This window comes from Bactrocera oleae, chromosome 6, assembly GCF_042242935.1.
Source record: "Bactrocera oleae isolate idBacOlea1 chromosome 6, idBacOlea1, whole genome shotgun sequence".
Classification (NCBI taxonomy): Eukaryota; Metazoa; Arthropoda; class Insecta; order Diptera; family Tephritidae; genus Bactrocera; species Bactrocera oleae.
This window is the reverse complement of record NC_091540.1, coordinates 63,997,798-64,009,784: the sequence shown is the minus strand read 5'-3', so window position 1 is coordinate 64,009,784 and position 11,987 is coordinate 63,997,798. Positions and strand designations below refer to the sequence as shown.

The window sequence follows — 11,987 nt, the reverse complement described above, 5'->3', positions numbered from 1 at the left end:
TCCAAATATTTATAAATATATAAATACATACGTATGCAGACACATACATACATATTTTTATATATAGAAGCGTGAGATAGCGTGTCATTTGAGTCATGTAATACTGACTTACCTATCTACAGACTGACAGACTTATATATTTCTATGACTAACTTTAGCACTCAAGCTCACTTCGATAAGTTCCCAAAGCAACACAACTAAACATTCGCAGAGCGTATTAATTATAGAGAATTAGAGAAAAGCACTGAACCGCAGTGAACGCTAGCAAACTATAAAAGCTACAAACAGCAAAACTCCGATCCTCAGTTGAAACTAGATTTTTAAGCAGCAACTCGACAGACGACCAACTTAGATAAAAGAGCCAGATAGAAAAACAATAGCAGCGCGAAATCAACTATCGCGAAGTTACAACTAAACGAGAAGCCAACGAAGTGTATTAGAATAAAACTAAAAGAAAGAAGTAAAATTTTAAGGGATTTTTATTGCGAAAATTGCAAATAAACATCGTAAAAGTAAAAACCAGCAGCAATTAAACGTGTTACCGACTATGAGGTCAGGCGGTGTGAGAAGTGTGTCGTGTTTGCTGGCGATGCTGATTTTGGCCATCATCCTCTGCCTCTGCGCCACAGAAATTGGTAAGCATGAACTTTCGAGTACTCAAACAGCAACAACAACAACAGCCAAACAGCACAGGTATTGTAAATTTGTATGTGCTTAAGTCATTAAACAAAGAAAGCATTTAAGTGACTGAATAAACCGTTCAACAAACCAGAGATCTGTTGACAAAAAGCCATGAAAAGAAGAAGACCATGCTGGGAGAAGAGATAAATAAACTGCTTTTGATCATTGCCAGCGATCGCAAACATTTGCCATACGACAATTTATTGACTATTTATGGAAAAATTATGCTAAAGAAAAAATATTATCACAGTGGAAGTGAATATGTGGTTGTGTAAATACAGTGTTGCTGCGATTGTTGGTCAGCCGTAAAGTAGATGGTTCAGTGTCGTTTGTGTACGCTTAATAACACGTTCAAACAGCTGACTTAATTATGCTGTAAATTGACGCAATGTACTTGATGTTTAAACATACACAATTTACCTTAAGCAATTAGTTGTTGCTAGCAGTCTAAAATTTAGATTTTGATTTGGTTTTTTTTTTTTTTGTGAAACAAACTTTATTCGCTTGTAACAGAGCTTGGTAGGCTTTTATATTATTATAATCGAGTTTTCAATGAAATATCACTTCGTGCAGTTGGCGAGCAAAAAATAAAAACAAGACACAAAAACGTTGACTTCGGCTGCGTATACCCTTCGCGGGTGCATTTCTAATAGCACAAAAAGAATTAATGAGCTATACGCTACGGTTGTCCGATCTAAACAAGATGTTCGGAGATGGTTGCCTGAACAATACTCTACACCAAATGTTGTAAAGATATCTTATATATTTTGTACTAAGGTGGTTCGATATCGACGGTTCTTAAAAAGAACGTGTTCTTTTATTATTTTATGCTCGTCACGCTTATCATTTATATACGATATATGCATTTTATAGATTCTCCGACATTTCCTTTTGGGTGTTACAAACTTCTTGAAAAACTTAATATACTCTCTTCAGGATATAACATTTTAACGGGTAATAGATATATTTTTGCAGCTAACAAGGTAATCTCTGAGATCGATACTTTTTGTCACAAATTTTTTTGCTCCCATCGTCCTTCTCGGTTTTGACATTACAATTTTCTTTTTTTTTAATATATTCGCCGCCGATTTTGTATTATTGATTTTTATTCGATTTTTCATTTAAAGATTTTCAATCCATCAGTATATACTATCAATGACCCTATTGTGTGGAAAATCGAAAACAATTAAAAATTTCTTATATATAATATTTATTATTAAAATTATTATTATAGGTTTATATATGCACAAAAATTATAACTATCAGATATTAAAGATAAATTAAAATTGGTTTCACAATGAGCCTCCTAAAGGTCTAAGTGCGTCGTCAGACAACCACTCTACCTACCTACCTCAATTACTTACTTAATTGATCAATCAGCCATTTTTTCATCCTTTTGTTTGCATTTCTAAATAAATTTTGTAATTCAAACAGGTGGTAAGATTTACAAAAATACTTGAAAGGAACATGCACCGGATTCAATAAAGCTATAAAGTTTTACAAAAGCCCATCCCGGAACGATGTATGACGTATGAAAGCTCAGAAATTTGTTAAATACTTTCGCCCGAGAATCACTGCTTAAAATAGTATCTAATTTGTGCAAAACTAAAATATTTGTAATCCTAAGAAGCAATTTGTTTTTACTTTCACTATATTTCTTCTTCTTTATTAGTAAATCATTTGTATTTTTGAAGCCATTTCATTGCATATGAGTCATTGTTTGCGCTTATTACTTTTACTAATAGCTAAAAATATTTTTTGACTAACAGCTGTTTCGCTGCCGATACGAAAGAACAGTATTTAATATACCATAAAGAACAGCTTTCTAACTGCTTACTAGCTTTAAACTACAATATATTTTATTTTAATGGCTTTTTGTTAGAAATTTGATGTCGCAAATATGTTTTTCAATGCATCCTCAAATAATGAACAATTGTATGAGGTAGCCTGTGTATCTTGAAAAATACAGGGTGCGCTGAAAGTATTTTAACTCTTGTAGTTTATGTTTAGTGTCATGTCAATAGATGAAAATGGGGCAACTCTATGAAAATTTTATGACTGTTAGAATTATGCGAGACTTAAACTTTTGAACTATTGAGATTTCGTCTGAATATAGAAAATATATTTTTTTCAAGAACAGACACACTTCTATACACTATGTTTTCGGCATCACTTAAGGTCCTTATTTGGTAATATCTTTTTTAAATTATACTTGAACTTCCATACTCCAAATTTTGCTCTCATTTTATAGTTAGCTTTTGCAAAGAAGGATGCTAGAAGCTTTATGAAGGTTGATGAGAGATTCCTAATGTAACATTTCCAACCATTTTCTACAATTTAGATTTCAGACTAATAATTTACCGAAAATTTTATAAAAACAAACAGTACTGCGTCTACAATAATAGGCAAAAACATAGCACTAATGAAGATTGTTGGTGTCAATAGATATCATTTATAAAAGCTTGCTCTCTCTACTCTCGACATTGCATGGAAATAGCAAAGTTTCAGAGAGCAAAAGAGCTTCAAGTAAAATTTTCTTAATCGATAGAGGTTAGGTAAAATGGCTGATCTTAATAGGGATCGCACTTGGACAGCTTACAACGCCGGTCCGTTGTGATACCTAGAACTCCGATAAAATTGGTTCTTACGAATCACTAATTATTTACGCCCATTGCAAATAAACTAAACAGCGAAAAAACTTATGTTGACAAAGTTAGCTATATCGAACTTCTTGGTGAATGACTTATTGATAGGTCATTACTCTTTGAATAGTAAAAGATATTGAGAAAACTTCACTGAGACGAATTCAGTGTTTTTCAAAGCCTCTAAAGAGCTAGATCAATCGAAATAAGTACGAATTATATCGAACCCAAAAAATATTTTGAGATAGTTTTATGCAAATGCAACAAAAACAAGAAGATTTAATATTTTTACTTAAATAAAATTGCTTTGGCTATGTAGTTTTATACCCAAGACTTCAATCAGTTTGTGCTCTTGCCCTTGGGTAGCTCATAGCCTTCGATATACTCGCTTTGCCTTAGAAATTCACACATTCCAATTAGGGCAAAAATATAATACCCTCCAGACATTAAATGTATATTGCAATTCAATTACTATATATACAAAACATATTAGCGATATTATTCTATGCCTGGTGGGCCAAGATTGACAACTACAGTATAAGCAACAGTGGTTTTTTTTACGAAAATAATTAATATTTCTGTTGACGCATAAATGCAAGCTGAAGTAACTTTATATCAACTGAATGAGTTGAAAATATTATAATGAGTTGTTAATTCATCTTTATGATAAGAAATGTCGGAGATCCTATAAAATATATGTACTCATATACGTATATAAATGACCTGATCTCTGACGTGAGTCGCGCTACCTAAGTTGATTTAGCCCTGTCCGTCTGTTCATATACACGTAGTGCCTCAGTTTTACAGATATTGATCTGAAAATTTTCACACGTGCTTTTTTCATCTATCTATCTATCGAACCACTATAAGATCAAAATCAAAATCAAATTCTTGTATGTAAAATATCTTCACGAAACTTGATAGAGACTACGATACAGTCTCAACGCGAATTTTTTTGGAAAGGATTTCTATAGCATATACTAATATAGTTGCCATCCAAACTGAATGATGAAGTTACTGTATGGAAGGGTCTTGTATGGAAAAGCTGCGATGCAACCGAAGTTAACGTTTTTCTTGTTTTTATATTTTTTGTAATTTTTTCAAAGTTGAGTAAAAACTCGCTATTTAAAAAGTGTAGGTAATAAAAGCGCAACTTCCATATTAAAAACAATTATTTGAGGCTCTTATAATTCCATATGAGATCTTTAAGACACACATATTATAAATAAGCAGTTTAATATTTCACCTATCAGCATTATTATTTTAAGCGCTAATTGCTTAACAAATCCCACTGTGCTTCGTCCGGTGGTTGCTTGGTTATTATTTATTAAAAGAATCACTAATATTCGCATATCGCAGTAGGTGTAGGTGTGTATGTGCATACATGCTTAACTGGCTGTAAATAATCGGTTAACAACGATTTAATACCTCGAGCAGCATTAGTGTGTATTTACAAAGGCCGCCCAAACAAGTAATCAAGCAACAAATGATGCAACCATACAACCAATTCATCAATGTTGTCGATGAAAATCAAAGTTCCGCAATTATTAATTTACTCAAATAAGATGCCAATCAGTTTTGGTTCTATACTATATACAGTTAAATATAAACATGTGTACAAATATGCATTAATAACAACAATAGCTATTAGCGAGATATGTACATATGTGTGTACTTGCAAATATATAAGTTATTCATTGCGTATTTCCTAGGCAGCATTCAAAGCTTGTTTCAATCGCGATATGTTTACCCATCCATACATACATACATATACATACATATGTATCTATATTTATTTATACATATCCGCATACAATTTCTTATTATTTGTAATTTTGGCTTGTGTGATTGCAAATCTTTGCCCCAAAATGTCTTGCGTTCTCAAGTATATACCCTTTTTAATACCTACATACAGATTTATGAAACATATTGACTTAAGTATGTACATATGTACGAGTATAAGCCATTTACATCATACTTCCGGCCTTTCAACGTAAATATGATGAAGACAAAGATTTGTAAGATCAGAGTTATTCAGCTATAATGAAATAGTTATGCTTTCGAAAGACATACCATCTGATTAAATTTGACCCGGAATGACAAAAAATCTGCATCAATTTTATTTGAGAACTAAGGTTTACAATTAGGTTTTTGAAATACATAGTTCGATTTCTTTGCGTTCGTCAATATGATCTCTAATTAACAGAAATGTGGGGCATAATGACTTTCAAAACCCCGATTTATTAAGCAATTTTGGTATAGACTGGTTTTTACATACGGTACATATCTTCAAACCATTTTTCTAAAAGGATGTTCCTCCAAGAACATATTTAGCAGAGCCCTCCTTTTTGCCCAGTAAAAGTAAGAATTTAATATTTCTCCATTATTGAAAACTTGTCAACTATGTACATATAACTAATTAATTAAAAGAGCACAGAATAGGCCCATAAATAAGGGTAATTAAATTTATTACCTCCGCAGATCTCTTTTAAATTAGCTCAAAAAGGGATCGACCTGAGCATTTTTATGAATAACACGGGCCTAACCGATCTTTATATGTTTGAACTCTGTTCTCTTTTATCAAAAAACTGATATTTGAAGGGAAGAGCTCTTTCGGGAACTATAACTGCTTGTTAATCTCTCCTAGAAGTTGCATGTTCGATTCACCACTATCCATAGTATGGCACAAAGAAGATAGCCTTTACGTAATATCTAGAAATAAAAGGATTATCTAGTGCTAAGGTCACTATATAATTTGTTCCCACTAAGCGATTTAAGATATGTATGATGAAAAAAAGTAAATGATGCACACTTATTATTCCAGATATTTTCCAAAACGAATGAGACTTGTCATAACCACATAATTTTTACTAAGTGAGCCTGATCAGACTAATGTTATAGGGTTTTTCTCAAATTGCCACCTTTATTTACTTCTTTCATATTTAGATCTCAATAAAAATTTTCTTGATGCGGTTTCAAAGCAAGCAACAGGAGCCTGGTATAGCTTCACTTCCACTTATGAAGTTTACTTTGGTAACGATTCTTAATTATTAGTCTACCATTACTTGAAACTTGCACGAATTTCGACAGATTTTGTCACCATTATAATTTATTCATTTAAATTTCCAAGCAAAGGTTTTATAGTAGAGAAAACAATAGCTTCTACAGCGGCGTACCGTAATCGGACAGATATTCTCCTAATTAAAGACTCAGTAACCTCTCATTAATTATATAACATTTTAGTTAGAGAAAAGTCTTCAATAAAACTTTTTTGAACACTTTCTAACGGAAATAAATTTTGAAATTTTACTTAACAAATATATTAACTATTCCAGCTGCTGCACCCTATCAAGAGTTACCACCGCGAGCTGGTCACGTGCCAGTTTACATACGCGAAGGTGATCAGCCACTAAGTGAAATTCATCCTGGCTTAGCTGAGGCGTTCCATGAAGTGGCCGCACTCACGCAGAAGGTTGAGGTGAGTAAAAACACAATCGAAGTATTTAAAAAGACCATTAAAAAATTACTTTTTAGGATAAAAACTCCGAACCACCCAAGGATGATACCGTGAGTGACGCCAAGGAAGAGAAAGCAGCAGCTGTGACTGAGTCCGAACCAACCGAGAGCGACATAGCGTCTTTTGATGTGATCAAAGGTATTGAGAGTCAAAACGAATCAGCCACGAAAAATGATGAGGCAAAAAACGAAGCAGATCAAAGCAAAAATGTTGATTTGAAGGAAGTATAAATATCATATGTGAACTTTTAAAGCAATATTTATATAATAATAATATTATTTACTTTTTTATACAAATAAACAATTCATATAATTATAAAGTTTTTATTCAATAATTAGCAGTTTATAAAAATGAATTATTTCTAAGTATTGGCTGCTGAAAGCGTTGCAAAAGCATACACATTATTAATTTAATCTCAATAACAATTCTACGTAGAGTATTATCTATCAACATTATAGACATCGTAGAGTTCCGAGTCTTGCGTCATAAAAAAGTTAGCAAAATTGAAGATTACATTTAATATTATTTTGTAAAAGTTAATCTTAGCTGCATAATTTTGTTTAGAAACAAAGTGATAAATCTATAAAAATGTAGGTGTGGTGATTTTTTTTATAAGTGATTAAATTACTGATATAATAATTTTGAGCCATAAAGAACGAAAATCATCTAGAAATGTGTGAAAAGAAAAGAAACAATAATTTGGAAAGACTATTATCTTGAAAATGTTATCTTCACTAGCATAATTTCTTTAGTAATATATCATTCGGAAATTTTATTTTGCTCACCGAGAGGGGTTTATTTAATCAATAAAATATTTATCCTTCGAAATATTGAGTTTAAACAAATTTCAGAAAAAAAAAATTTTTTTTTTGTTTCAGTTTTTTTAGTATACAAGTATAAATACATAACAACATTCACAACAATAAGAAATTTTCAAATCCGTCCATTGTTATTTGAAATATAAAAATGCAAAATTTTTCGAAGAACGAACTTGGCTCTTTAACACATCAGTCATAGAGCGAAAATTTTATACACCATTTAAAAAGGAAAACGTAGAAGTGGCACAGATCGTGTGGGTTTGGCAGCTGTTTATTTACGACGCAAAAAGTTTGTCTGCAGATTTTTACCATGAATATGTGTTTCCAATGAAATCGCGGTAACGGAACGTTAAAAATATTGCACAAGTGTGGCACAGGATATTAGAAAAAATTTTGAAAATTTGTAATATTGTAGTATCGTACATTGTTAGTTAAAATAAAGAACGGTGAATGTTTTCATGTTTTTGAGACAGACTTTTATTTCCCTTTCAAAATCTGCTAATTTTGAGTTAATACAGAGAACCAACTGTAGTGCATAACTTAGCTTCTAAATGACATTTGATTTCAGCTCGCTTGAAAAACATTTTTTACAAGTTTAACTTCACGATTCTTTTTTTTGAAAAAGGCAGTTGTTTTGCTAAGGACCAGACTGCAAAGTTCTTCATACTCAAAAAATCAACCAAGCTCTATAAAGAATTTTCCATAAGAATTGTTGACAACCTTTGCCGTCTCTTTCTTGCTAACACGACGATTTTTTAGCCTGATTTCATGCATTTTTCTGATTATAACAATGCCTAATAGAAGTGAACCAACATGATCACGCTTTCTGCGTTTTCACGACCCTCCATAAGTGCTTTAAGCCGCTCAGTAACACCATTGCAAACCGAAATTTTCACCATAGCTATGGAAAATGTAGATAAATGTCCATTTGTATTTGAATTAATTCAGTATTTTCTAACTGGAATATCCTCACTAAATAAACTTACACAATTCACACATGAATACACAAACACACAAACCTTCATTTAAGACGCTAAACTTTGCATTCCAACAGGTAAGACTAAAAGTCTACAGCCGGCCAAAATAATAAATTTTCACGGTTGATGCAACAAATTGAAAAGCTTCAGTTATGTGCAACGGCGGCACTCGCCAAGTGTTTAATTTCAAATATTCTCTATACACACATTTACACACACACACACACAGACACATACATGCAAACCTTTTTTGTGAACGAAGGCCTGACCAGAATAAACCTTTTGAAGTGGTGACTTGGCATCGTGAGCAAATAAGGTAAACTATATAAATGTGTGTATGTATGTGAACGATGTGGAAAACTTAAAGTCTGGCAATATGAGGCGTAAATTTGTTTTCAACTTTTTTAATTGATTAAATTGCAAAGTTTTCAAAGTTTTGTTTTCACCGATTTTGGAATGTTGCCGCTACTAATAAAACACTTTAGCTCTCCCATTCGCTCACTCACGCTCGCACACACGTATACCCCCACCGCAAGCAAAACAAATAACAGACAAAAGTGACAAAATACAAAGAAAAGGGAATAAAGAGTAAAAAAAATATAGGAAAACGAGATAAAAGTGGATTGAGAATGTTTTTGTTTTAACGGCCGAGAAATTAAAAACACGCACAAAAGCTCTATGCATCGTAAGCATTATCGTGAAAAAGCAATTCATGCCCTTCATTCACTTATTCACACCTATTCAAGCGTGTAATTAAGTTTTAATTTTATTTTGGGAGAGAATAAGGGTACTATAAATAATTTTTTCGACAAGAATATAGCAATAACATTTAGAGCAATTGACTATTGTCTTTGCGGATAGGCTTGACAATACACCTTTGACTTCTATTCTCTTCTTCAAACACACTACATATTGATGGCCAAGATGCTCAATCAAAGGCTTTATTAGCATCTCTTCTACTTGTATAAGCATGTACAATATTATATTATATACTAGATGTGCTGACACATGCTGCATATTTTTAGGCTTAATAATTAAAATGGTAAGATACAAGTTACAATCTTTTGGAGATATAAATGCCAATTACTCATATAAAATATAAATTTTCTTCAGTGTTCATAAAAAAAATAAAAAATACTCCACCACACAGTCTCAGTTGGGTTGGTCTTCAGTGCTTTCAGCGAATTTTGATTTTGCCGGTTTCGGCGCCATTCTCTAGACAGTTCGACGTCATATTCACAAACTCACGTCTCGGCACCAGTAACGATGCTTGTGAAGAATATAAGTTCCTCAGTTACGAAATTTTCGCAAAGAAGTATTGAAACGTTTCATACCCAAAACATTAACCGAAATGAGTTGAGCCGATCCATTAGTGATGTTGAGACCCTCTGATAGCTGATAGCAACACGACTATTTTCGAACACATATTTCTTAAACTTTTTCGATGTTATCATCATTAACATAGGTGGATGAACTGCTCGCAAGTGATGCAAGGTTTTGATGATTTTACGACCTTCACTGAATGCTTAGTGCCATTCAAATACTTCTGTATGTGACAAGGTAGACTCCGCAAAACACTTCTGCAACATATTCAACGTTTCCGTAGCCGTGATTCTATTGGAAACACAAAATTTCAAGTAAACTTGTCATGCAATTTTTTTTCCATGGTAAAAATCGCAGGATAAACTTAACGAGTTCGCGTCAAATTTGATCAGATGGTGTGGATGTATTTTTATGTCATTCATGAAGAAATTACTTTAAATATTAATGAGGTATAGTTGCTTGAATTTTGTTTCAAATTCAATTAGATTTCCATTCAGCGTAAAAAAGGTCGAAAGTAATACCTAGATATGTTTCTGAGGTGACCGGCCAAGGCAGGAAATAAATTTGGATATCATATGATTATATGGATCTGACTGTTGCTTCTACGTACGTTTGAAAATCGAAAAACTTTCAACTATCCTTCAGTTCTGAACCGAAAAATATCTACAAACAGGATTTCTCAAATAAACCATATCTTATACGAATATGGAGTACTGCTGAGTTGACAGTTCTTGGGTAGAAAAGTTCGAGTTTTCGAACTGTTTGTTTTTTAACTTTTTGGAAAATAGTGGCCAATTTTTTTAGTATAAATCATATTAAAAGACGTTTAATGATTGAAAGATCACCGAAGACTTTTTTTATCATCGTCGATCGTCCTTTCCTTTTTGATAGCAAGGATGTTATAGAGAAAAAAAGAAAGAAATTATTTTCGAAGAACGTCGTATTAATATTGATGAAAAAGTGAAGTCCCTTAACCAAACTTTTGTATTGACTAAACCAATTTCACTTGATAATTTGGATATGAAGCGCGTCGCCACCAGACAGCAGCCATAAAAATCTGAGCAAAACGTAGATCGGGAAGTGCTCAAAAAGAAGTAATTTTTGGCATCGATACGAAAAATAAAATCTATTGCAGGACATTTAATTTGCCAAATTAACTTCCTTATAACTTTTTTCGACTCTGAAACTCCAAAATTCCTACAAAAGAGAACAAATATATCGAAAATCGTGTTGTTCGGTCTGAAGCCGATATTAACTAAAAATTATTTTGTTTTGAAGGTACTGCAACAGTTTTATAAAACAAAGTAATGAAACAATTTCGATGATGAAAACTCTGTTTATAAAGTTTTTCAATAATGTAGTTCAAAATGATATGAGATCGTCAAATATTAAATAAATGAAATTTCAAGAAATCATCAGAAACACACCAACACGATCCGAAGTACTCATATCTATTAAGAATAGAGATTTTCAAATTTTTTCAAGCGACTTATTTAAAAAGATCTTCATTTTATAATATATTAAAGTAAAAAGCATATCTACAAAATATAAAAATTCGACTACGTCACTACTATACGAGTATAAACAGTGAAATGATTTATTAGGTCTCACTATATAAATTCATATTTTTCATATTAACATTACATTAAGCCTTTTATTTACATCATAATAAAAGTACTCAACTACCGTTGTGAAAATATGTTCTCGATTTACAAACAAAGAAAAACCCTGAATTAACTAAAATCCCGGTTTATCATTGTTGCTTTTTTACGAAAATATTTTTGACGATTTTGAACTGTACTGGATTGGCCTCATTTTGTTTGGATAATATTTTACAAAATATATTTTTGCTGTAGGTCAGTCTCAACAACAGCTGCGTTTTTATGGCGCCGCTGCTATCACAACGACTCACACACATAAACACTGACTTATCATATGCATTTATAAACAAGAAAATTATTAAATATTTCAAAAATATGTGTGTAATAAGAAATGTCTCACAAAATTTCAAGTATATAAAGCCTTGCTG

General features: G+C 32.2%; 1 protein-coding gene across 1 annotated transcript; it reads left to right on the top strand.

The window, feature by feature from the left end:
* The first annotated feature begins 294 nt into the window (after positions 1 to 294).
* LOC106627422 (uncharacterized) lies at positions 295 to 7,159 on the top strand. The gene is made up of 3 exons (XM_014247519.3): positions 295 to 635; positions 6,659 to 6,801; positions 6,858 to 7,159. The coding sequence occupies exons 1-3, from the start codon at positions 548 to 550 to the stop codon at positions 7,068 to 7,070; spliced, it is 444 nt and encodes a 147-aa protein (XP_014102994.2). The 5' UTR covers positions 295 to 547; the 3' UTR covers positions 7,071 to 7,159.
* Positions 7,160 to 11,987: the final 4,828 nt, after the last annotated feature.

Coding starts and splice junctions, on each gene's coding strand:
- LOC106627422 (XM_014247519.3), top strand. CDS start 548: ATGAGGTCAGGCGGTGTGAGAAGTGTGTCGTGTTTGCTGGCGATGCTG. Junction 636..6,658: donor CCTCTGCGCCACAGAAATTG/GTAAGCATGAAC, acceptor TAACTATTCCAG/CTGCTGCACCCTATCAAGAG. Junction 6,802..6,857: donor CACTCACGCAGAAGGTTGAG/GTGAGTAAAAAC, acceptor ATTACTTTTTAG/GATAAAAACTCCGAACCACC.